The 20,327-nt window shown below is 52.1% G+C and overlaps 9 protein-coding genes across 9 annotated transcripts, besides 5 other annotated features; 5 read left to right on the top strand and 4 right to left on the bottom strand.

The window, feature by feature from the left end:
• Positions 1-110: 110 nt before the first annotated feature.
• Positions 111-953, bottom strand: ACLA_075330 (uncharacterized protein; the record flags this gene model as incomplete). Its single annotated transcript, XM_001275920.1, has 4 exons — positions 111-427; positions 502-618; positions 669-782; positions 875-953. The coding sequence occupies 4 exons, from the start codon at positions 951-953 to the stop codon at positions 111-113; spliced, it is 627 nt and encodes a 208-aa protein (XP_001275921.1).
• Positions 954-2,191: 1,238 nt separating this feature from the next.
• On the top strand, positions 2,192-4,073 carry ACLA_075320 (translation initiation factor 4B; the record flags this gene model as incomplete). Its single annotated transcript, XM_001275919.1, has 6 exons — positions 2,192-2,222; positions 2,284-2,328; positions 2,402-2,404; positions 2,490-2,579; positions 2,653-2,943; positions 2,998-4,073. 6 exons carry the CDS (start codon positions 2,192-2,194, stop codon positions 4,071-4,073), a joined length of 1,536 nt encoding a protein of 511 aa, XP_001275920.1.
• Positions 3,460-3,521: a microsatellite.
• Positions 4,074-6,014: 1,941 nt separating the features above from the next.
• Positions 6,015-6,894, top strand: ACLA_075310 (uncharacterized protein; the record flags this gene model as incomplete). The annotated part of the gene is made up of 2 exons (XM_001275918.1): positions 6,015-6,231; positions 6,335-6,894. 2 exons carry the CDS (start codon positions 6,015-6,017, stop codon positions 6,892-6,894), a joined length of 777 nt encoding a protein of 258 aa, XP_001275919.1.
• Positions 6,895-7,064: 170 nt separating this feature from the next.
• Positions 7,065-7,096: a microsatellite.
• A 467-nt stretch (positions 7,097-7,563) lies between these two features.
• Positions 7,564-8,888, top strand: ACLA_075300 (Gfo/Idh/MocA family protein; the record flags this gene model as incomplete). The annotated part of the gene is made up of 5 exons (XM_001275917.1): positions 7,564-7,594; positions 7,680-7,705; positions 7,775-7,953; positions 8,013-8,296; positions 8,383-8,888. 5 exons carry the CDS (start codon positions 7,564-7,566, stop codon positions 8,886-8,888), a joined length of 1,026 nt encoding a protein of 341 aa, XP_001275918.1.
• Positions 8,889-9,265: 377 nt separating this feature from the next.
• ACLA_075290 (60S ribosomal protein eL32) lies at positions 9,266-10,199 on the top strand (the record flags this gene model as incomplete). Its single annotated transcript, XM_001275916.1, has 4 exons — positions 9,266-9,305; positions 9,590-9,714; positions 9,855-9,976; positions 10,091-10,199. 4 exons carry the CDS (start codon positions 9,266-9,268, stop codon positions 10,197-10,199), a joined length of 396 nt encoding a protein of 131 aa, XP_001275917.1.
• Positions 10,200-10,375: 176 nt separating this feature from the next.
• Positions 10,376-10,397: a microsatellite.
• A 453-nt stretch (positions 10,398-10,850) lies between these two features.
• Positions 10,851-10,884: a microsatellite.
• Positions 10,885-10,918: 34 nt separating this feature from the next.
• On the bottom strand, positions 10,919-12,610 carry ACLA_075280 (pseudouridine synthase; the record flags this gene model as incomplete). The annotated part of the gene is made up of 2 exons (XM_001275915.1): positions 10,919-12,292; positions 12,368-12,610. 2 exons carry the CDS (start codon positions 12,608-12,610, stop codon positions 10,919-10,921), a joined length of 1,617 nt encoding a protein of 538 aa, XP_001275916.1.
• A 171-nt stretch (positions 12,611-12,781) lies between these two features.
• Positions 12,782-12,806: a microsatellite.
• A 575-nt stretch (positions 12,807-13,381) lies between these two features.
• Positions 13,382-13,946, top strand: ACLA_075270 (acyl-CoA thioesterase; the record flags this gene model as incomplete). The annotated part of the gene is made up of 2 exons (XM_001275914.1): positions 13,382-13,464; positions 13,529-13,946. The coding sequence occupies 2 exons, from the start codon at positions 13,382-13,384 to the stop codon at positions 13,944-13,946; spliced, it is 501 nt and encodes a 166-aa protein (XP_001275915.1).
• Positions 13,947-14,660: 714 nt separating this feature from the next.
• Positions 14,661-15,158, bottom strand: ACLA_075260 (uncharacterized protein; the record flags this gene model as incomplete). Its single annotated transcript, XM_001275913.1, has 1 exon — positions 14,661-15,158. The coding sequence occupies one exon, from the start codon at positions 15,156-15,158 to the stop codon at positions 14,661-14,663; it is 498 nt and encodes a 165-aa protein (XP_001275914.1).
• A 2,144-nt stretch (positions 15,159-17,302) lies between these two features.
• On the bottom strand, positions 17,303-19,377 carry ACLA_075250 (IlvD/Edd family dehydratase; the record flags this gene model as incomplete). Its single annotated transcript, XM_001275912.1, has 3 exons — positions 17,303-18,518; positions 18,577-18,731; positions 18,790-19,377. 3 exons carry the CDS (start codon positions 19,375-19,377, stop codon positions 17,303-17,305), a joined length of 1,959 nt encoding a protein of 652 aa, XP_001275913.1.
• Positions 19,378-20,327: the final 950 nt, after the last annotated feature.

The following is a 20,327-nucleotide window of genomic DNA, read 5'->3' as shown; positions in this document are numbered from 1 at the left end:
CTTTGTAAGATCATAGATGCTCAATTCCAACCTTGATCCTTGTCAAAGGGAGCGCTTGAGAGTCAAGACCATTCCGCACAAGCGCAAAGCAATGTCGTACAAATGTACTATCATTTAGTAGTAGTTAAAGGCGCCGATTCAACCGCAACCGGTCCATTGGCCTTGGACTTCTCCAACTCTTGGATCTTCTCGTCGATAATCGCGATCTCCGCCTCGATGCTGAGTAATTTTTCGCCCAGGATTCCCCTGTAATCGTCGTCCGACAGAGTCTTCAGTGGAATCCATTTGGAATCTGCAATTCGCTGCAGGATCGGCTTTGATGGGGTATTCGCATGCTCCATTTGCCATGTGTCGATCGCATTGAAAGAACTTTGCCCAAGAAAGCCGAGTAGCGAGAAGATAACGACCCCTGGAACCAGTCGACCTCCTATCACCGTACAGGTTAGTCAAATCTGCAGAACCATCCTCCTTCTTCTGTGAGGTCTCAAGAGGTTCAAATACCCATCAGTCTGGTCACGGCACCACCAGCGATTCCGCCAGAAACCGCGCTAACATAAGCGCGCTGCTTCGGAGTGGCCTGGTCCTGATAATGGAGGTGTAGGATATTACTCCGTAGCCCTGTGATTCGATATCAGTATCGCGCCGAGTTTGAGGGACAGGTTACGCACACCAGAAGGAAGTCCCGCATGCAAACCAGTGGATCCCGCAAGAGATTGAATGGATCACTGGGTGAGGAGACCGGATGACTCCCGAAATGCCGCCATACACGAGACCAGCAGAGCCTAGAGATTTCAAGGTAAGCGAGCTGAACAAATATCATATCGAAATGTAGAAAAGTCAATATCCAGAGCTTCAACCAAAGGGGAGAACGAACCGCTCAAGGCTCCAGCTTTCAGGGAAGCCAGTAAAATGTTATTTCCAGAATGGGGAATCTGGCCATCCTGTCCGCTCATCGTGCCGATGATTGATAGTTCTGGCTTTGATTCATGCCACTACTACGATAGACACCCATGAATGCTAAATGGCTGGCCCATAGTCTTGGGGGACAGTGATTAGTCACGTGACACACGAAGTCATGTGCCGCGAGCTTCTTCCTCCCCTTTCTTGCTTGCGATCGGATAGACGGCCATATTCCTCCTCTCCGTAAGGGATCATTGATTATGCCTCTTGGTCTTAAACTGGGTGATACGTGCGCTCATGAAGTGCCCGACTTGAATTGAAGTGCTTCTACTTGCGATATTCTAGTCCCCTTTGCCACCAAAGTCTGCCCTGATACTGGGACTATTCAGGGACCGTCCTTGACCAGAAACCAACATAGCCAGCATATAAGACTACGTATCGGCAGTGGGAATAATTAAACCGACACTTTTACCTTGACATGGCCATCACTGGGGCATTGCTGGTCATGGTACCATCTCTCTATCTACGAGATTATAGAACGACTTGGAAGAGTGTACCTTGAATGGGTGTAGGGAGTCGGCTGCGGGCTAAGGGCACAAGCTTACTACTTGGATCGGGTTGTATCAGAATGGCTTTGCATTGATTCAGAGTCACAATAATAATGAAACACAGTAAGATTGAGAAGAGATGAGATGAACTGTAAATAGTATGAAGATCTCTAGTCATCCTAAATTTATTTATTTTTTTAGAGAAAAAAAGAACCAACCCATGAATTCTGTAGATAGAAGCAGAGAGACGTTGTAACTTGGAAAGCCCTGGGTCGAGACATTGGCCGAACAAAAAAGCCCGCACCACCAACATTTTTTTTTCCTACCCTGAGGCTGACTTTTCTAGTGTCATCACTAAAAATTATCCTCACGGATTAACTAACCTACTTTCCCCCCTCCAGTCCTTTCAACTGCGGAGCTCAACCTGCAATCAACCATCACACGTCTTCTTGTTCAGACAACTAGACGTCATTTTTTTACAGTCTCACCTGTCTTTTTATCTGGAAGTTTACTTATTTCATCCCTACCAGGCCGACTTTCTATCCTATTTGAGACGCGCACAAGTCCCCTTGGCGCGTTCCCCGAATTTCCAACAACCGCAATCATGGGTTCGTCCTATCCCAGACCCCTCACTCGGTGCATGCCATGAGGTCCCCTCCCCCCTTCCCATATCATGTTCGATGGCAAGATGACTGATACTGTTGGTCGGGGTTGTAGCGCCCGCAAAGCCGAAAGCCCAGAAGATGTCCATCAGCACCTTCTTGGCTGATGAGAGTAGGTTCCCACACAAATTTGTCCCCCCCCCGCGGGGATGGTCGGTGCTAAGCGAAAACAGACTTTGGCTCCTGGGCTGATGAGATGGAGGATATGCCTTTGCCTGGTAAGTTTACAAGAAATTACTCAAGAACTTATCCACGTAAATGACCATTTTGCTAATTTAACAACGTCGATAGCTGGTATGTGCGATGCGTCCTTAGTCGCCCCCGGATATATTCCAGTACCAGTCCATCAAAGAGGAATCTCTCTCTAATATTGCAACAGCTCCCCCTTCCCAGTCTGCGTTCGGCGGTGACCGTCGCTTCGGTGGTGGTTCTTCTTCTGCTGGATTTGGCGGCAGCAGCTTTGGTGGTGGTACGTTTACTTCGCTTATCAGATAGATATCTCCCGCATCACGAGATCATATCCTAACACCCAAGTCAACCAGATCGCGAACGTGGCGGATATGCGGTCAGAGAGCCTCTTCCTCTTCCCACCCAGCCTCCCTACACCGCCCATGTCGGAAACCTCTCGTTTGAGGCGACTTCGGCCGATATCTCCGATTTGTTCGCCGACTGCAGTGTGACGAACGTTCGTATTGTCGAGGATAAGTTGACGAGAAGCCCAAAGGGCTTCGGCTATGTTGAATTCGAGACTGTCGACGGCTTGAAGAAGGCTCTCGACCTCTCGGGCACCACGCTCCAGGGAAGAGCAATCCGCGTCAGTATCGCTGAGCCTCGTGAGTAAAAAATCTATACGCACAGCCAAGATCCTTTCTTGCACAAACTGACAGTCCGTCTTGCAGCCAAGGAACGTGATGTCAAGGAGCTCGACTGGACACGCAAGGGTCCTCTGTCCGTACCTGATGCGCCCCCCCGTCGTGTGCCGGATCGCTCAAGCTTCGGCCGCAATCTCGACAACGTTTCCGATGCGGGTAGCGAACGTGCTGGTGGACGCCGCAACTTCGAATCGGATGGAAAGCCGCGTGATTTTGGCAACTGGGAGCGCAAGGGCCCTCTTTCTCCCGTGAGCGGCCCCGGACCCGTCAGAGAAGGTCGTCCTCGCAGCAACGAAGGCCCCGGTTTCAGAAAGAGCTCGCCTGCTTGGGGCGAGGGACGCTCCCAGGATGGCTCGAGACCCCCGCGCCGGGAATTCCAGGAACGTGCGCCCACTGCTGCCGAGCTCGACAACTCGTGGAGAGCCAGAATGCGACCCGATCAGCCCCCTGCTAAGGAACCCAGCAACCCTCCTTCTCCCGCAGCTGCTCCTGCCACTCTTGCTGCTGCCGCCGCCCCTGCCGCCCCTGCCGCGCCCGCCTCTCGCCCAAAGCTGAACCTGCAGAAGCGGACCGTCACTGAGACCCCGTCGAGCCCCGCTGCCACCGCCGACACGAAGGCTAGCCCGTTCGGTGGCGCACGCCCAATCGACACCGCTGCGAGGGAGAGACAAGTTGAGGAGCGTCGCCAATTAGCGATCCGCCAGAAGAAGGAAGCGGATGAGAAGGCCAAGGTGGAGAAGGCCGACAAGCAACGTCAGACCAAGGAGCAGGTCAAGACGGAAAAGTCTGCGCCCGCCGCCGACTCCAACGACAAGGATAGCGCGGAGATGCCTCAGGGTGGAAAGAACTTCGAAATCCTCCGGCGGGCCGGTGAGGACGAGAACGGCGAAGCAGCCCAGGCAGAAGAGGCCGCTGCTCCTGCAGCTGGCGAGGAAACATCGAAGCAGGCTCCTGCTAGCAAGGCTAACGGCAACTGGCGCAGCGCCCCTGCAAAGCCTGCCGAGCCTACTGTGGACGAAGAGGGCTGGAGCACGGTGAGCTCGCGGCAACGCAACAACCGCCGTGGACAGTCTGGCCGCCCATTCGCATAGATTTCCCGATACCCCGATTTATGTCATCCTTCAGCAGAATGTTACGCTATACCCAGAGGGAAGTGCGATGAAGAGTTTTAGGGGGGGGGGTTCCTCCACTGCCCTTTCTTTTGTCGTTTTCGGGTGCTACGCATCTGAAGCCGCATTTCTTTTTCTCCGCTCATGGCATTTGCTTCTTGGTTATGTCGAGGGCCAGCCCGGCCTTTTTTCCTCGTTTCTCCAACTTCTTTTCCGGACTCCCACATCGTCTCTCTACTCCTCTCCACTTTCTCTTAGGTTCCTGAACCCTTTTTTTCCCCTTTCGTCGGGCTAGATTCCTGATGCACGTCTGGTCATTGCTACCGTTTATCGGGCACGTCGAAAAAGTTTGCTTTTCCTGTTTCTCTCCCGTGTTTACTCAATTTTCCTTGATTCATCGTGTTTCTCCTCTGAGCTAGCTATTCCCATGTTGTGTGGATTTAGTGTTGTGCACTTATGACTCCCATCACGGCCTGTCTGGAGGAAAGGGGTTTTCTGTGATCTCTCAAGATGTTTGTATTTCTTCCTTGCCAATTTTTTCCCGCCGGAAGAATTGGTCTTCTCGCAAGCCGTCGATTCCCCCTTCGCAACATCTCTCTTGTTTCAAGGGGATGGGGGTTTCTGGAGTGTGGAGTCCTCTTCTTCATATCCTTGTTCATGTAACGGAGCCATGTCCCTTCCTAGTTGATGAGACAGCCATGCGAATCAGATTATGACTCAGAAAATGTTCTTTGAGAAGTACGAGGCAGAGGGGGGTTGAAATTTGGGATTGGGCGTAGCAGCCGTATTCTTCAGCGATCTCTAGTAAAGCAGGAAGAGGAAGAAAGTTTAGGACCTAGACCGAACTTTGATGGTCAGTTCATCATTTCATGGCTGGTGTTTTACTCGTATAAGGTGAATCGCTAGCAAGGGCGCCAGAGAGGCTTCCAGATCAGACGGTGCTGACGAACCATTCCGATCTTATCATCTTGCATATAACTCCCCCCTGTCCATCGTTGAAACACAATGGCTTTACAGGGGTGAAGTGAGGAAGCCCGAGGAACGGTCGAGGCTGGTGTTTCCCGGAAGATATAAAGGTATTGCTTACAAGGGAGTAGATGCTTTGAAGGCTGGTCCAGGGATATCAGAGCAGGACGGATGATGAGAGACATAAGCGATAGAACTACCCAAAACTCCAGTACCGTATAGAACTATAGATAGATATCATAGATATCTATCTAGTTAACTAGTAGATGATAGTTTAGAATCAGAGGAACTTCACTGTCTCAGCTAAATGACCAGTCAAACACACTACTAGAACCCACTGAGGCGGAGACTAAAAGTGATCCACGATCTACACGTGTAGCATGTTAATACTACCAAGTATCAACTATCTCTAACGGGGATTCTGGGGCGTGGTCAAATCACCGTTCAACAAACCACTATGGTCCAGGTGGTTGAAGGTTTCATAGAGAGTGAATGGGCTCTGGAGTCTAGAGAGAGATCCAAAGAGATTTAGGTAGATATCTATCTAGTCTATCTCTATGAGAGAGTGTCAGCACCTCCTCTTCTCTCCACCGTAGATGAAAAAGGAGGCATCCAGCAGCATATATTAATAGAATCCCGCTAAACCTCTCCGTACTCACGGATTGTGAGTTCGGTGGCCCATCGTCCATCTCGTCTCTCCTTACCTCTCTCTATCTGGATAGTTGGTCCACCTTTGCGATCTCATTTTCCTGCCATTCTCATTCTCCATCGTCTATCCACTTTGTTCCTCTATTTAATGCCGACCATACGTACCTGCGACAACGCTGAGCCTCCACCCTTTCATTTCCGCGACCCCAGATTCTTCTTCTTCTTTATCTTCTTCATTTCAGTTCCAACCGCTCTTGGCCTAGTCGCTTCCTCTCCTCACCTTGTTGAATCTATATGTCGTATGCTATAATGTCGACGACTACAACCACCGCTCTCACAGCCACGACCCTCGTCGGAATGCTCCCTACCATCACCAGCGCTATGCCCATCCTCGCCGGCAAGAGCTGCCCAACATGCGGCCACGAGGGGTTCCTGTCGCAGGATCAGATCGCGGAGAAAGCCCGGAGGAGGATCAAGGAGCTGGAAGGCCAGGTTGAGCTCCTAAACGCTCACGCTACACAGACCGGTACGAAAAGCAATTCCGGGCCGCCGTTACACTCAGTAACTATACAAACTTCGCGTGGGGAAACTTCAAAAAACTAATTGCGAAATCTGCAAAACCCACACAGCCGTCAAACTAGCCGAGTACGAAAATGAAGCCCGCCGTCTGCGATCACAAATCCACACACATACACCCCGGAACGCCTCGGCGTCGTCGACATCGACCGCCCCGTCCCACGAGACAGACCAGTCTCTGTCACCCACGCAGTCGCGGTCTCCGCCGCAGCAACCACCGCAGCAAGGCCGACTCTCGACTTTGACGTCGCTCCTCCCCTATCGCCGACCTAGCACCGCGTCTTCGACGCAGACTGCAGCCCAGCCGGTCCCGTCGAACCCTACTATCCCCGACGAAACGACCACCGAGCTCCAGAATGCGCTTCAGCGAGAACAGAATCTGCGCCGGGCGGCGGAGAGCCAGCTGTCGCAGGCGAGCACGGAGCTGGAGGAGCTGACGGCGCAGCTGTTCAGCCAGGCGAATGAGATGGTTGCGCAGGAGCGCAAGGCGCGGGCGAAGCTGGAGGAGCGAGTGGCTGTCCTCGAACACCGGGACGTGGAGAAGAGGAAGCGGCTCGAACGATTAGAGAAGGCGATGGAGAGGGTGGAACGACTGCGAGCGCTGGTTGGGTAGCCGTTTGGCTATCTTCGACCGACACTTCCAAAGCATCTTTGAAGACAGCTGTGTGTGTTCTCGGTAGTGATCTCTCCCTCTCCTTTTCTTTCTTTCTTTTCTTGTTTTTTTTTTTGGCTTTTCTTTTTATATACCCCCGTTTGTTTATTGGATTTGGCGAAGGTTCATGCTTTTTCTTTTTTCTTTTTTTTTTCTTTTTTTTGGGCGAGGGTTTTCTTGGATGAGTTCTTGATGCTGGGTCATGGAGCCTACGAGGTTTACGATGTGCACTCTTATACGACAGTCATGGGCGTTCTGGATAATGGTCAATATTAATTCTAGGTTTCAGGGAAGTTGGTAGTAACAAGTTCTTGGCCGTGAAGAGTTAATTCCCTGGATAGAGAGTCAATCTTGTGCTCCTCATTGCCATCCATCTAGCTTCTATCATACTTACTCTTCACCGGGTGTCGTGTCCAGTTTTCCACTCGGACTCAACCCCGCTGAAACCAGTTTGGAGTCGGGGACGCCGCGTTTAATTGGTACCAGACAACCGGATTTCTAAGCTCACGGCTGGACCAGAGCTATATCTAGATCATCGTGCTGCTCTACACTTGCAATAGTGTTGATACATTCTCTACCGGTTTGTTTAACGCTGATCCTCGTCCGTGTCGATTCATCGTATCTCTCATCATGTCTGTTGGCGTGGCTATTATTGGAAGCGGTATGACCTCCCCTATGACCCACCATCTATACTTGTCTGTCGTCAAGCTCCCACGCGGCTCTCTCAGCTAACGATTGCATCACAGGCATCTTTGCCCGCGAAGAGCATCTGGTACGTTCTAATTATGGACCTTGCAAACCCGTTGACTCGACTCCCTCTGACAAGACTCTTGCCACTTAGCCCGCAGTCCAAGCCGCAAAGGACTTCCAGCTGAGAGCAGTCTACTCGCGCTCTCTCAAATCCGCCCAGGAGCTGGCCAGCGGGACCCCGGACGTGGAGCTGTACTCCGAGGACTCGGGTCCAGGAAAGGGTTACGCGGATTTACTTGCCCGCCAGGACATCGCGGCGGTCGTCATAGCGTGCGTCTGCAGTCGACTACACCCCCTACCTCAAGCCTAACGCTAACGCTGTCTCGCAGCCTCCCTATCCTCGTGCAGCCGGAGTTCATCCGCAAGGCCCTGGCAGCAGGGAAGCATGTGCTCTCCGAGAAGCCCATCGCCAAGGACATCGCCACGGCGCGGGACCTGCTGCAGTGGTACCATGCCAACGTCGACACCCGCAAGACGCTGTGGGCTGTTGCAGAGAACTTCCGGTACATGACCAAGTTCATCCGCGCGGCAGAGGAAGTGCAGAAGCTGGGCCGGGTGAAGAACTTCCGCGTCCACTGCCACTATCTGGTCGAGAAGGACTCGAAGTACTACAGTAAGTGACCGTGCCCAGCTGGGCTTGAATGCATGAGGAAAAAACAAAAAAAAAAAAACGACGGGCTAACTAACACATCCGCGCAGAAACGGCATGGCGTCAAACCCCAGAGTACCAGGGCGGATTCATCCTTGATGGCGGTGTCCATATGATTGCTGGCTTACGGCTGATTCTCGGGGCGCAGGACCCCATCACTACGCTGTCTGCGCAGTCGTGTCTCCAACAGCAGTATCTGCCCCCGCTGGACACGGTAGATGCAGTGCTAAAGACCAAATCCGGGGCTACGGGGGTGCTGTCGATCTCGTTCGGATCGGAGTCCGAGGAGTCGTCGTTCAAATTCAACTGTGACGGGGGCGTGGTGAATCTGATCTCTGACGATCTGACGGTCAAGGGCGAAACGAACGAGATCGCCTTTGACGGAAGAGGCGTGAGCAGTGAAGTTGCCGACTTTGGGGCAACGATTGCCAAGGGCGATGCGGTTGCGAAGCGACAGAGTCCGGAAGAGGCGTTGGCGGATCTGGAAATCTTGGAGAAGATCCTGGTCAGCAGTGAGAAGGATGGGGAGAGAGAGGCCTTGAGCCTTCAGGTTTAATAAATCAGTAGTAGTATACGGACTAGTACAGGAATAGGATAACCCCTAATAATGGGACTATCTACATTATAAACTTGACCAGTTGTCGATGATGATGATGTTCTTCGTCTACGCCGTAAGCATAAATCTTGGCGCAGGGTTTTCCGCTGAAGCCCTAAACCGCCCGTTCTCGCTTAGCGATCCACTAGCGTCCCCGCTGCACTCAGACTCGCTCGGGCGGCCAAACCTCAGCGCGAATTTTTGCGATCGAATTCGAACCGTCACGACAACTCTCGAGGAGACCCAACGACAACCGACAAGGTATGCTTTTCCTGTGCCAAAAACAGACATTTTTCGTCTTGAGAGATTCGAGTCTGGAATACTGACATTGTGTCAAGATGGTCCTCGCAAAGAAGCACGTCCCCATCGTGAAGAAGCGTATGTTTCCTGCCTCCCTCTTGCCAGCCTGTTTCTTCTGCCCCCTCAAAAGCAAATCCGTCCGCGAGAAGTTCGATCCTTTGGAAGAGAAGGGGAATATTGGATACGGAGCGCTTTGGGCTTCTTTGGTTTTTATTTCTGAAATGGAATCGAATGGCTTGGTTGAAGATATGAACTCTCGGCGACGAAACCGACACATACTCGCGCTTTCCATTTAGTCTACCGACCGAAATGCATCTGGATGGGAAGGGGCTGACATTTTTCTTCTTTTTGCCCGTGAATAGGCACCAAGCGTTTCTTCCGCCACCAGTCCGACCGCTTCAAGTGCGTGCCGGAGTCATGGCGCAAGCCCAAGGGTATCGACAACCGTGTCCGCAGACGCTTCAAGAGCAACATCCCCATGCCCTCCGTACGTTCCGACCCAATCACTCAGAGCGCCGCATGACAAGAATCAACATCCCATCGATGATTGCTGAAGTCTGGCGGTATTCGTGTGAAACATTCGAGAATCCGATTTGCTGATTTCCCTTTCCTTTCGGTGGATTTTAGATCGGCTATGGTAGCAACAAGAAGACCAAGCACATGATGCCCTCCGGCCACAAGGCCTTCCTTGTCCACAACCCCAAGGACGTCGAGCTCCTGCTCATGCACAACCGCACCTACGCCGCTGAGTACGTTCCTGGCCACCCCCGGCAAAAAAACAAAAAAAAAGCAGACAAATCACCCCCGCTTTGTTTACCACCAGCCATTCCAATATCCCAATCCCACTAACACACCGAATCTAGGATCGCCTCCGCTGTCTCCTCGCGCAAGCGCGTCGACATCCTCGCCAAGGCCAAGGCCCTCGGCGTCAAGGTCACCAACCCCAAGGGCCGTGTCACCGTTGAGGCGTAAATGGCACACCAACAATAGAAAGAAAGAAAAGAAAGAAAAAAAATCACCCCCATACACATACCTCTCTTACCCGTTCCGGACAAAAAAAAACACCCCCTTTCTCAAAAACAAATATACCAAGAAGGAGGTGGGGCCGGATGGTTGGACGTCCTCTTTTTTCCCATCTTTTTTTTTCTTCTCTCTCTCTCTCTCTCTCTCGGTGCTTCGTTTGGTCTCTCTGGCGGGGGTGTGCGGGAAAAGGGTGTCGATTGTCGGTTCCATGTATGGTCGTGAAATCCTCGTGGCGATAACGAATTTCAAAGATTATGTGCATGCTTCTATGGTCTCTCGCGTGTGGGTTTTGGGTGCTAAGGATGGTTTGGTCTGGGGACTGGGATTCCGTTGCCTTCTGGTCTTGTTGACTGATGAAGTCGTGGTTCGTTGCTGGGCTACGGTCGTAATCTAGTACTCTCCGTAGGGTGGAGGGATTTGTAGGCGTATATTATAAGATCTGGGGTTGATGGAGATCTATCCCTTCCTATGTTCGGCCCCAGTATTCTCGCTGGATGGGTATGATGCTTAGGTGCAGTTTGGAAACTAGATTCCAGGGGACGAGGAGTTATATGTAACATCGTCAAATTGCATCGTGAAGCCGTAAAGAGATGATGTATCAAGAGAAGAAAGGAAAAAAAAAAAAAAAAAAAAAGCACATGCTGTCTAAACGTAACGCAAACAATCTACTATAATGCTGTGACTGTCGCCTCCTCCTGTGCCGTCTCCCCCGCACCCTCATGGTACTCCTGCTGGCGCGCCGCAGAGATATCAACCAGCCCGACTCCGCGCACCAGGACGCGGTTGTCCTCGCCGTCCGCCATCACCATGCCCTCCGGCAGCGGCGCGTGGCCGATAACCACCTCCTCTTCCTCGGGGCCGAACACCCAGTCCGGGGCCTCGCGGGGCCCGTCCAGGCCCTTGGGCGGCATGGCCCACGTGGGCATCTTGCTGCGGTACTTCCACTGGCCCTCGAGGTCGGAGTAGGCGACGGCATGCAGGAAGATGCCCAGTTCATGGACGCCCGGGTCGGTGTACAACTCCGTGCCGCAGACGTCGCAAACTAGCCCGGAGAGCCGCTCGCCCTTGCGCTTGTGGTAGTCGTGCACGGCGGCCTCGTGCTCGCGCGACATGATCTCCTCGACGACGGACGGGTGCGTGCCCGGCGGCACGGGGGGCACGGTCGTCAGGTGCGTGCGGTAGGTGCCGGTGCTGGTGCTGGCGGTGGTGTCGGCGACCTCGGTCTTGCCCATCTTCGAGAGCCGGTCGATGATCTCGTCGTCGCGCTCGGACGTGTCCTCGTTCTTGCCGAGGTCGGGCCCGAACACGCGCCGGTTCGAGTAGATCGGGTCGTTGGTGATCGGGTGGCCCAGGAACTGCAGGTGGACGCGGATCTGGTGCGTGCGGCCCGTCAGCGGGAGACAGTGCACGATGCTGTAGCCTTCGTCTTCGTTGGCCAGCAGCGGGGGCGGCGTCGCGGGCCGCTCGCCGCTCGCCGTGACCTCGTCCGTCTCGGGCGCCGGCGACGCAGCCGGGTAGTACGCCAAGCGGCGGAACTTGGTCTTTGCGTCCTTGCCTGTGGCGCGCACGCGATTCAGTCCCAGCTTGGGGCTGACGGACATGATCGGCTGGTCACACACGACGACGCCGTCGGGGAATCGGCCCTTGACGCGCGCAATGTACTCCTTCTGCACGGTGCGCTGCTTCAGTTTCCTGGTGATCATGTCTGCGCCCTGAGGGTGCTTTGCGATGAACATCACCCCCGAAGTCAGACGGTCGAGGCGGTTGCAGGGCCGTGGGACGAACTCCTGGCCGCGCTGCGAGCGCAGGATCTCGACGATGGAGTTGTAGTGATACCGACCAGCGGCGTGCACGGGCACTCCCGCCGGCTTGTCGATGACTAGGATGTCATTGTCCTCGTGGATGACTCCAATCTCATGTCCGGTGACCGGAGGTTCGTGACGGTGGAGAGTATGCGAGATGATTTCGCCGTTCTTGATGACCGTGTTGGGCGCCGCGGTTTTGCCGTTGACGGTGACCCTGCCGTCCGTGAGAGCTTGTACCTAGAACGCGAAACGAACAACGCGTTAGCAAACATTCCTTGAGCCCTCCCGATCCAAGGTACAGAGACAACGCACATAGTACTCGGCCGGCCGGTCTCTAAACTCAGAGACGAAGATATCCTGCAGTTCTCGACCCCGCCATCGCTCCTTGCAATAGGTATTGTAGGTATAGAAGTACGGCTTGACTCGGCGCAAGCCACCCTCAAAGTAATATGGGATCGGCCACGGATCGCAAGGGGTCACTGCGACTTTGGGAGGCTCCTCAACGGGGTCTGGTGGGGGGACTTTGAGAGTCGTGTCGACGGGCACGACAGCCATGCTGGAAGCAGGAATCCTGCCTTGCCGCAGCAGATAGGAGAAAATGCGAGGAGAATACGCCAGGAGGACTTGACTTGATACCAGTAGTAGTACTGCCGAACAAAAGATCAACAAGATACTGGTGGTTGTTCCTGTGCCTGACGAAGGCGAAAAGATAACGCCGCAGGGGGAAAAAAAAAATAAAATAAAATAAAATCCGTGTTGCGGGGAAGATTTTGAGGGCGAAAAACTCCCGACACTCGCAACAGTTGGATAGACACACTACGGATAGAATCAGATAGGAAAAACAATACACAGTTACTCTAAATCTGATAACCGAGCAGAAATCATACAATCTTATTCGGCATCAGTCGTGAATCGTCTCGTCGTTGAATCTCAATTCCCCGCCTGAGGCACAGATTGCACAACTTATCTCTCTGACTCAGCAATGTAGCATAAGTTTTCTTCCATCCAATCAGACTGCTTTGTGGTTGAACCTCGGTCCGTCTGGATGCCTGAGGTTCTCCTCTTCGACACTCGACAAGACAATGAGGTGAACAGCAGCATTCTATTATAACTAGCAAGTCTATAGACTCATGATCCATACCATAGAGAACGAGGCTACTCTACTTCTCACGGGCACAAACCATCGATCCGGTGTAGATGCGTTATCCTAATTCCGAGCGGTAACAGCTCCATCCGTGCAGCGACAATCTGAAATATAATATAATATATAAACACTTCACAATCCCCAGATCCCCCCCCCCACCACCTCACTTCCCGATCAACAAGATGTCCTCCAGAGCAGACCTCGCAGCCAAGAAGCGCCGCACGCGCAGCGACTACATCTTCCACCAGGAATACCGAACACGATGGTAAACCGACTTCCCCCTCCAATGATTCTTTTTTCACGCCCACCCCGACTAACCTCGGGCCTAGGTTCGACAACGACATGTACGCCCACCTCAACAATACCGTCTACGCCATGCTCTTTGACTCCATCGTGAACAGCTGGCTGATCGCCGAATGCGGCATGGACCCCTTTGGCAAGCAGAACAGCAACGCCTCGAAGCAGGTCGGGATCATGGTCAACTCGTACTGCGACTACTTCTCGTCCGTCTCGTACCCGGATGTCCTGGACCTGGGGCTGCGGGTCGCGAAGCTGGGCTCGTCCAGCGTCACCTATGAAGTTGGGGTGTTCAAGCAGGGCGAGGAGGATGTGAAGGTGGTTGGGGGGTATACGCACGTGTTTTGTGCGAGGGAGACGATGCGGCCGACAAAGGCGGGGATGGAGGAGAGGGTGAGACGGGGGCTGGAGAAGCTGATTGTCAGGGAGGAACTGGGTTCGAAGCTGTGATTGATCGGGTGGTAATTCGCCTATAGGCAGTGAGGAACTATGAACTAAGGATTACCGGCTGGCTAGATGCGTTGGTGCTCCACGGACATATACATACTGCAGGAGCATGCAGCCTATAAACCACGACTGACGATCAGTTTTTACCTGATTTGTTGCGAGATTGTATTTGCGTTTGCACTACAATATCCCTGAGAATAATTTCTAAGATATAGACTCAATTTCCACGATTTGAACGAGTCATCGTTCACCATTGCTCCATTGAATGCTCGACATGTAGTAAGCCTCCAGTCGAACTTTCAGAGGAAAAAAAAATAAATGAAACCAACTCCTCTGATAGTGATCAAGGAGAAACACTTTTTAGGTCATCATGGACATAGCAACAGGAGCATAAAGACAAAGTCTATCCCTTCTTTGGAACCCAGAACCAGAACGCCATCGCTTAAGTCGAACCATTGCCGAGATGCAACTCCATCCCATTAATTAATGCACTGGCAAGTTCAAGTGCGATGGCGATAAAACAAACGAGAAGAATAAAACAGCCATCGCTCAAACGCGGTTTCGTAACGAATTCAAGAGCAGAAAACAGATGTCGTCAATGGTCGGGTTTGTAGAGGTGAGAGGTGGGAGAGGAGTGGTACCGGCCACAGTAGAAGAGGCGAGGAGTGATGTTGTGAGGGCGCAATCGCTGCCTGATCGAGACGATCTGATGTAGAACTAATCCCACTTGCTAGGAACGATGCTGCTGCACCGAGAGACATCGGGGCTCTCGGGAGACAGTACTCGCTGCATAGTTTTCGTGTCAGGGTCGTAATTCCATTTTTGATAAGGTCCGGGAATAAATTTTCCTTTGGCATCCCATCCGGCAACCCAGGTATCGCCGTCGTCAAGGAGGAAGAAGAGCAGCTTCTCCGGCTCCGCACCTTCGTGCAAAATGACCGAACGCCAGCGGCATCTATCTTCCATCTCGTGCTCAAATATGAAGCGGTGGAGAATGCGGCAGTAAACAAGTGGAACGGGGGCCTTTTCCTCGTGTTCGCTGCCATCTTTGTGGACGAGATGCCATCCGTGAGCCGGTATGTATTTGTAGATACCCGGAACGGGGGATTCCCAGTGTTCCTCTTTGTGGATGGAACCTTGGATACGCTCGCCCCGTTGAAACCAGTATGTCGGGCAGAAGACAGCGCGAAGACAGATAAAGAGATTTGGCGCCATGTTGTATGGATATTGATCGAAAGGATTCGAGAATGAGGAGAGTTGAGGTATAAAGGAGGAAGGAGGAGAATCAGGTAGAAAATGCACTCAATGCAGAAGAACTTTTTTTGCTGAAGGATTTAAGGGAAAAGGCGTAATCATAAGTCAATGTCCATCGCGGCGTGTTATGGAGTGAGAAAGTCTTGAAGAGGTTGAGAAGAAGAGTCGTGGTTAGGTACGCGACCACCGGTATTTGATGCTCCCGATAGCCCCTTAAGAGCCTCGGGCTTTCAACTTCGAGACGACAACAATTCTAAGCAGACCTGCTTCTGCAAGAGCAGAACAGAAGCAAGGGAACGCGCCGCGTGATGATGCGGTGTGTTCGAAGTTTGATGTCGATCGGCCTAGACCTAGCAGTCGTAGTACAAAAGGTCTGGGGAGCTGTCACAATCACAAGCCTGACCTAACCCCTTAGGACTCTTTCAAATTGGGAAGTAGATAGTAGGTGGGAGGCTGATCAAAGGCCCGGATGCAAGATAGTGCAGGAATCAATGAAGTGCAATCACCCTGTGTTACAGCCCATCAAGGCTGCATGGCTGAAAGATCAACTCTGACTGGATGATAAGGAGCAAAGACATAATGCAAGAAAGCACGAATGATCGATGATGATGATAATACGGGTAATAAGACAGAGGAGGAAAAGAAAAGCAGCGTGTCCATCTTTAAAAGGGAGATAGTGAAGGCATGGGCGTCGCACTTAGAGGCGGTCTGAAGTCAGCCCACGACGGCCGGGGGCTAGAAAAAAATTTCGAGGAGGGTGGACTAGACCCACGGCAGTAGCGTTGTGGCTCTTGTGGCCCTGTGGGCTTGCAATCTGTGGTAGTCAAAGCTCCAGGCCCAATTTTTCCAGGCTTCCAGGCTTTCCGTCCAACAAAACCAGCGCCCATTATCGAGCTGGCGGAGATGCAAAGGGGAAACTCTTGCGCCACGGGAAAGCCGCGCCCCACTGGTCCACTGTCCGGCGGATATTTTTTTATATCGCTGGTATTCAAGGATTCAGCTCAGCACTGACACTGTATCATTTGCCTTTCTCAGCATCATGTCAGGTATTTGACTCTTTAGTCCTTGATGAGTCAAGTAGTAATCCTGATTTCTCATATTCCCTTGGCCTGTTATGCTGTCCCTGGGTCCTAGGAGGACGGTGGTCCGCACTGAGTGTCGGAGACGTAAAATCTCACCGTCTTCATCCTAACAATTGTCATCCTGTTCCCTGGCCTTCACTAGTTCTTCGGGAGATGCACTTTCTGCCCTTCCTTTCCGTAATTGTGGAATCTGTCGTCGACATTTGTGATCTGATCTTGAGAATGTTCCCGCAAAGTCCATGCCAACGGCAATATCCGTATCCCGTCTAGTCCGACGCCAGTACTCGTGACAATCTAATTTGGCTGGTCAGGGAATATCGGGAATTCTCGCAATGATTCCAGCACCACAAAATCATCTAGCCCGGTGATATCCTGCTAGTCGACTTCCCGAGGTCAATCATGTTGATCCAAATGTTGTTGAAGAAAGAAACAGTCATACCCTGCACGCCCAGCTTGGCAGAGGGCTGGGCATCCGCTGAGCTCGAATCAAAGAGGATTGCATTATCCACTTGCCAATCTTCTGATAGAGATGCCTGAATATACTCTGTACAGTTTCCGTCGCTCAATTGGGACTGGAACGACTACATCTTGTCCAACCGGGATGCAGCTGAGAAATAGCGTCACTGTGATAAGAAGAAAGCGTTGACCCCTGGATAAATCATATTGGATGATAGGAGCTATCTTTCATTGTTTATGCTGGTAGATGATGCATGATGGAAGAAGATCGATATGTGGTGACCCGACGAGAAATCAAGGAAGTCGATGTGAAGCAGGAGGAAACCACTAAGAGACGCAACACATGACTTTTAGTCACACAGTCAATTATTATCCTGTCTGCAATTGTTTTCTCTCCTGAGTTTCTACTAAAATAGAATCTATCCAACTGAGCTTGACCCTACTATTATTCCTTGCACTGGACTGGTGTTATGGTATGCAAATGAAAACCTTCCTTAACATGAAACATCACAAAGATTCTGTTAATGTCAGAACTCCTTAGAGGGGTATCCCTCATCCAATGAGCTCTTAGTGATTGTGCCTGGGTTCCTCATACTTCTGAGCCAGTCGCTGATACTTGACGGCCTCTCGAAGGACCATGCCCTCACTGAGTTGCGTAGTCTCCTTCCTAAATAGCTCTTGCCAGGGAGTCTGACTCGCGGGTACAGCATAACCCCCCTCCTTCTCGAGCTCGTCTCTTCGTCTCTTAAGTTCCTCCTCGGAAACAAGGATGTCGACACGCCGCTTGTTGAGATCGACACGGAGTCTGTCGCCATCGCGAAGGAGCGCCAGATTTCCACCGGCTGCTGCCTCGGGACTGGCGTTGAGAATGGATGGTGAGCCAGATGTGCCCGACTGGCGACCGTCGCCGATACATGGAAGCGAGTGGACTCCCTGTCGTAAGAGACGTCCAGGTGGGTGCATATTGACCACCTCGGCTGCGCCGGGGTAGCCCAAAGGACCCGTACCACGCATTACGAGAATGCTCTTATCATCAATTGGTGTGTTGGGATCATCGAGTCGATGATTATAGTCCTCGGGTCCATCGAAGACCACTACCGCACTTTCAAATGCATTTGGGTCGTCAGGATTCTCAAGGAATTTCTGTCGGAACTCATCGGAAATCACACATGTTTTCATGATGGCGGATTTGAACAGACTGCCTTGAAGGTGCAAGAAGCCGGCATCTTTCATGAGCGGCTCGTCATAGGCTCGGATCATGCGACGGTCCCAGGTATGCTTGCCTCGAACATTGTCTGCCACGGTGCGCCCGTTACATGTCAAGACGTCAGCGTTCAATTTGCCGGCGTCGAGCAATTCTGCCATGACAGCTGGCAGACCACCCGCCCGGTAATATTCTTCACCCAATAACTCTCCCGCGGGCTGCATGTTGACTAAAAGGGGAATATTAAAACCAAGTCGATCCCAGTCGTCGAGGGAAAGTTCTACTCCGATATGCTTGGCAATGGCGCCGATGTGAATCGGGGCGTTGGTGCTGCCACCAATCGCCGTGTTGACGACAATTGCATTCTCAAATGCCTCCCGGGTCATGATGTCGCTGGGCTTACGATCAGCATGTACCATCTCAACGATTTGCCTGCCCGTTTCGTAGGCACATTGCCCCCGTTCCCGATACGGTGCTGGGATGGCAGCTGATTCCGGTAACGCCATTCCCAGAGCTTCTGCTAGTGCATTCATGGTCGATGCAGTGCCCATTGTGTTGCAGTGTCCTACAGAGGGTGCACTGGGAAATCAAAAAGAGTCAGATACAATAACGTTATTCAGGTGACACTGGCACGTACCCTCTTGAAACGTAGTCAATAAATTCCTCTTGATTGATCTCCCCTGCGGCGAATTTCTCTCTTCCTTTCCAGACGACCATGCCAGAACCTGCCAATTCATTCTTAAGATAGCCATTAAGCATGGGCCCAACATTGAGACAGATTGCCGGGATATTCTGCAAAGAATGTTAGGAGATATACAAATCGCAACGAATCGTGCAGAACGGCACTCACAACGGTGGCTGCTGCCATCAGGGCTGCTGGAGTGGTTTTGTCACAGCCGGTGAGGAGGACAACACCATCCAGGAAATACCCATGAAGGACCTCGACCAAGCTCAAGTATGACAAGTTCCGGTCGATACAAGCAGTTGGGCGCCTCGAGCTCTCCTGAATAGGATGTGTGGGGAATTCAAAAGCGATACCGCCCGCTGCGCTGATGCCTTCACGAACCCGCTTGACGAGCTCGAGGTGGTGACGATTGCACGGCGACAGATCCGAGCCGGACTGCGCAATTCCAATGATCGGCTTGCCGGACCTCAGCTCCTCCTTCGTCATGCCGTAGTTCAGGTACCGCTCAATGTATAGTGCCATCATGCCCGGGTTACTCTCGCAGTTGAACCAATTCGCGGACCGCAACTTGCGCCTGGCCCTAGGCGTTTCAGAGGCAGCAATTGTCACCGATGCCAACTTCTTCTCCAACTCGAGGGTGCGCTTCCGAAGCGCAAGCAATTCGGCTTCGCAATCTTCGATGTTCACCGGTGCGCGGCTAGCGCCGGTATCGCAAGAACACCCATCACACGAAGTTCGAGTATTGCACGACATGGCGAAGAAAGACGTATGACTGTGATTCCGCTATTATTAAGAAAGGCCGTCCTCAATTTCAGGGGTTCAGCTGAAGCAGACCCCAGGGTCCCCGCGATACTAATATGGATGAAAACGACAGGGAAACCTTAATTTGAAGAAATACCAACAGCACGGAAATACTCCGACCAAGGAATCCAATCACAGTATCCCCGGTGTATACTGCAAACGTTCAACTTCAATTGCTTCAACCGAACTCCAGGCGGGGGGAAGAATGGGCGCCAATTTAAACGGCAGAAGCACCGAACCCAAGATTCCCCAACCTCGGACCAGGTCATCAAGATTTGAATGGTACCCGGCTCGGCCTAGCAGAGTGGATTTTTGGGTCGTTCCAAATGGAAATCAGTTCCTAAATAGCCACTATGACTCTGATGGATCTGTCAATGTTGCCCAGAAGTCCGATATGGTTGGTACATTACCCCACGCTATCAGAAAACGGGGGGCATGGGGGTCGCAATGGCAGAAGTTTTGGCAGAGATGACCGAATAATAATGATCATGGTGAAGGAATGATGGAGTGACTATGCGGTCTTTTATACCTCTCCCAGAGATTTCCGGAGCGAGTGAGAAAAGAAAGAAGAAAAGAACGAAAAAGCAACTTGGGGATGGTTGCAGCTCAGGTGACTGTGACTTGACTGCATTCCTACTTTCCCCCCTCCTCCTCTGACTTCTCTGCCTCAATTCCACACTGAACAATTCGACCCTAGTTCAGGAAACATCAGCATCCCCGTCATCTCCGCAAGGACTAATCCACTTCTACGCCTCCAATATTTGTCGCAACCTGCAAGCTCCACCGTCAGTCAATGCCGGGAGTTGGAGTCATCATCCCAACCCCACGCTCGACGGCCTACGCGACCCAGCAAGCAGCCATAGCACTGTGGATTACGTGAAAGCCTGCTTCAAACGATTCGA

Source organism: Aspergillus clavatus, genomic scaffold, assembly GCF_000002715.2.
Source record: "Aspergillus clavatus NRRL 1 1099423829791 genomic scaffold, whole genome shotgun sequence".
NCBI lineage: Eukaryota > Fungi > Ascomycota > Eurotiomycetes > Eurotiales > Aspergillaceae > Aspergillus > Aspergillus clavatus.
The sequence above is the reverse complement of the archived record's forward strand: the minus strand, read 5'-3'. Positions and strand labels throughout refer to the sequence as shown.